Source organism: Aplysia californica, unplaced genomic scaffold, assembly GCF_000002075.1.
Source record: "Aplysia californica isolate F4 #8 unplaced genomic scaffold, AplCal3.0 scaffold00414, whole genome shotgun sequence".
Taxonomy (NCBI): Eukaryota; Metazoa; Mollusca; class Gastropoda; order Aplysiida; family Aplysiidae; genus Aplysia; species Aplysia californica.
This window is the reverse complement of record NW_004797684.1, coordinates 106,913-110,460: the sequence shown is the minus strand read 5'-3', so window position 1 is coordinate 110,460 and position 3,548 is coordinate 106,913. Positions and strand designations below refer to the sequence as shown.

General features: G+C 42.3%; 1 protein-coding gene across 1 annotated transcript in view; it reads left to right on the top strand.

Moving 5' to 3' along the window:
• Positions 1-2,345, top strand: part of LOC101853574 (GTPase IMAP family member 7) — a 4,312-nt gene extending 1,967 nt beyond the window's left edge. Inside the window, exon 2 of the mRNA XM_005104307.3 lies at positions 257-2,345. Coding sequence (XP_005104364.1) covers positions 262-1,443 — 1,182 coding nt within the window. The 5' untranslated portion in view covers positions 257-261 and the 3' untranslated portion in view covers positions 1,444-2,345. The remainder of the gene's footprint in view (positions 1-256) is intronic.
• Positions 2,346-3,548: the final 1,203 nt, after the last annotated feature.

The window sequence follows — 3,548 nt, the reverse complement described above, 5'->3', positions numbered from 1 at the left end:
GGGGGGCAGAGAGAGGGATAGAGGGGGTAAAGAGAGCGACATTGTGAGAGAAAATAGAGAGAGAGAGAGAGAGAGAGAGAGAGAGAGAGAGAGAGAGAGAGAGAGAGAGAGAGAGAGAGAGAGAGAGAGAGAGAGAGAGAGGGGAGACGGGGGTGCTTATCTCTTAACTAAATTAACTTCAACGAGAGATCGAGAAAGTCTTATCATCTTGCTTTCCTGTCTTTGTAATTCCCACCTTCTTCCTCTTTCGATTCAGGCAAAATGGCTGCTCGACAACAAAGACAAGCTAAGGAGATTGACATAATTCTGCTTGGCAAAACTGGAAACGGAAAGAGCTCAACTGGAAACGCTATCCTGGGAAGATCTGCCTTTGCCACAAGCGAAGACGCCGAATCCGACACGATCTTCAGTCAGGCATCGTACGCCTCTTTTGAGGATGTGTGTGTCAAAGTTGTGGACTGTCCGGGATTATGTGACACACGCGTGAAGCGCTCTGTCGCCGCAGAGAAGTTTGTTAACGCAATGGGTACGGCTGTTACTCTGTGTTCAGATGGCTTCCACGCTTTGGTTCTCGTTTTAAAGTTTGGAAACCGTTATACTGAGGAAGAGGCATACACGGTTTTCATGCTCAGGAGTGTTTTCGGTCCAGATTTCATAAAGCGTTTCTGTATTCTTGTTTTCACTCACGGTGAGCAGTTTGAACTTCAAAACAGAGTCCAAAACACTTCTCGCAGTTTCATGGAGTGGATAAATAAACAGCAGGGGGGTTTGAAGAAACTCGTGGAAGAGGTTGACTATCGTTGTGTTCTTTTCTTCAACCTCACTAAAGAGAAACAGGAAGAGCAAAGACTGAGATTGTTTTCGTTGGTAGATTCACTAGGTACAGAGAACTACAGATATACTTCCGAGACGTTTTCTGCTGCCAAGAGAGAGCAAGAGCAGCTGATTGCGAAGAGAAATGCCCCAGCTATGAGACTCAAGCTCCAGAAGCAGATATCTTTAGTGCAGCAGGATATCGATATGGCTAGAACGAAAATAAGCGGAAGGAAGAACACTGCAGGCCTTGACCAAGATTTGCAATCTATACTGTTGAAACTGAGCGGGCTCAAAGGGGACATCGTTGCGATGGATAAAGGTTCCGGGGTACTTAACACTTTAGGGCTGACTGTAGTGAGTATGGAGACAACTGTGAAGAGCCAAATGGCTCTGCTGAAAGAACGGCGTGACGCTAAAGAAGCAACTCTGAATTTGGAGAAGAAACTGAGGGATGCGAACGATGCGCTCAGCAGAACAGTAGGCTTTAAGAAGGACAAGAAATTTATATCTGCTCTCGGAACTGTGGCGAAAATTTTGATGATTCCAATTCAAGCGGCACGCGATGCGGAAGATGCAATTGGAGAAGAAGAAGATCAGACAGCCGATGAAGGTTTCTACTCAGTTTGACCCATTCACTGCTTTGCCTGAGACTGCATGAATATGAATTTTGATAAGTCTATAGCAATTTTGGCAGTGACGAGGTTAAAGTTTCCTTTAGTGACGCAATTGGCTATTTGCTTGATGAACTAGCGGAAGCAAGTTTGTTGTCTAATCTGGACACGGTTCAAATTTCCTCGTTGTTCAAGAAATATTTTTATTTTATTTTATCACTCTGTCATGGCATTGTTCAAAGTGACTTCTATTAAAATTTGCTCTCTCACAGCTTTAATGATACACGCAACAACAACAGAAACTAGCACAAAAATCTTCCTTCAAACAATCCTGTACTATATAGTGCGCATGAGAAAGATTTTAGTGGGGGTGGTAGGGGGGGGGGGTTCCCAGTTTTCTTTACGTCTCCCTTTATCCCCGTGTACTAGCTGTGTGGGATTCACTTGAATGAGCAGAACACCACAGCTTGCGGTGTCAGCCTGAACCTACAGGAATATTTTCAGAGATGAAAAAAAAATTACCCTCTTGTCTCGATAACATCAAGTAATAATTAACAATACAATTTAACCTTTGACACTTTCCAGGGCGGCATTAACATTAACAGTCAAACCTGTCCAAGACGACTACTGGGGTGTGGTGGGGAGCGGTCATCTTAGACAGGTGATCATCTTGGCCGACGTCATTTTAATACAGAAAATTAAACACGGGATGGAGGGGGGGGTGTGTGAATGGTGGTCTTTTGTACAGGTAATTGTCTAGCACGGGTGGTCGTTAAAACACATTCGACAATACATTCATGTATATCATTTTGCTTTTCTTTATACCACTATTCGTTGCGTATTTTCTTGGCTTCTCCTCTGGCCAGAGTGTTCTATTATAACGATGATAATGTGTATTATAACATCCTTCCCAAGCCTCAACTAGATTTTTTTTTCTTTAAGAAAAGCGGTGGGGATGGAGGATGTCACCAGAAGACCCAAGCAAAGGATGCAAGTCCTGTTCAATCAATGGTAGACAAACACACACACATACACATACACACACACACACACACACACACACACACACACACACACACATACACACACACACTCAGAGAGAGAGACAGAGACAGAGAGAGACAGAGAGAGACAGAGAGAGAGAGAGAGAGAGAGAGAGAGAGAGAGAGAGAGAGAGAGAGAGACTTTGACTGAAATTTACTCCATTGAAATTTGCTCCCCAACAGAATTGTTCTGACTTTCCACTTTCCGCTGTTGAAATTATTATTGATTTGAGTTTTTCACCATCGAAATGACATGCGGGACAAAAAAGACGTTATTTATGACTGTAATTACTTTACATTCCTATCGACACAATCTACCAGAAATTAAAGTGTGTTTCCTTGACCCGGCCTTCTTTTTTAATGTCGGTGTTTTATTTATGTCCCCATCAACACAATCTAGATTATAATTTAGGAGGCAAGCTTCCGACCCTAGCTACTTGCCAGGGCTAAGCCGGCAGAGATGGACGCAACATCCTTAAGCAGAAAGATCATGATTCTCGATAAACATGTTCTCTCCACTCTGGGTCGAACTCCGCAAACTCTGGTTGGCAGTTTGGGATACAGCATCGCCGAAGACAGACCGGTATCTCAGAATTACAAAGTTCTCTCTGACATTTTTGGCCGTTTTGAGTTACTAAGACCATGGGGGGTCAGAAATCAATAGTTCTGTCTGCTCTGTCAAAATCGTAAAAAGCGTAAGATTATCGGAGTCGTTATCGAGATATTCAAAGAATAGCCTTCGAAAAGGTTTGACATGATGTGAAACTCAAAACCTTTGATGTCAAATTTCTCAAAACTAAGCCTACTGAGCAGATAGAATGTCAGTCTTCAGCGTGCAACAGCGAACAGTCTAACCGCTACACCGCTGATGTCAAGTTGAACGTTATTTTCAGATGCTAAAAGTACATGTAAGCGTATTTTCTAATTTGTACCTTATTTGTGTTATAATGTATTATTTAATCATAACGTTTTGCATTTAAATGAATGTAAAAGAATCATTTAAAATATTGAGGAATTCACATTTTTTCCAGAGAATACATGGAATTGAATAATCCTCATTTTTCTTCTCTCTCTCTCT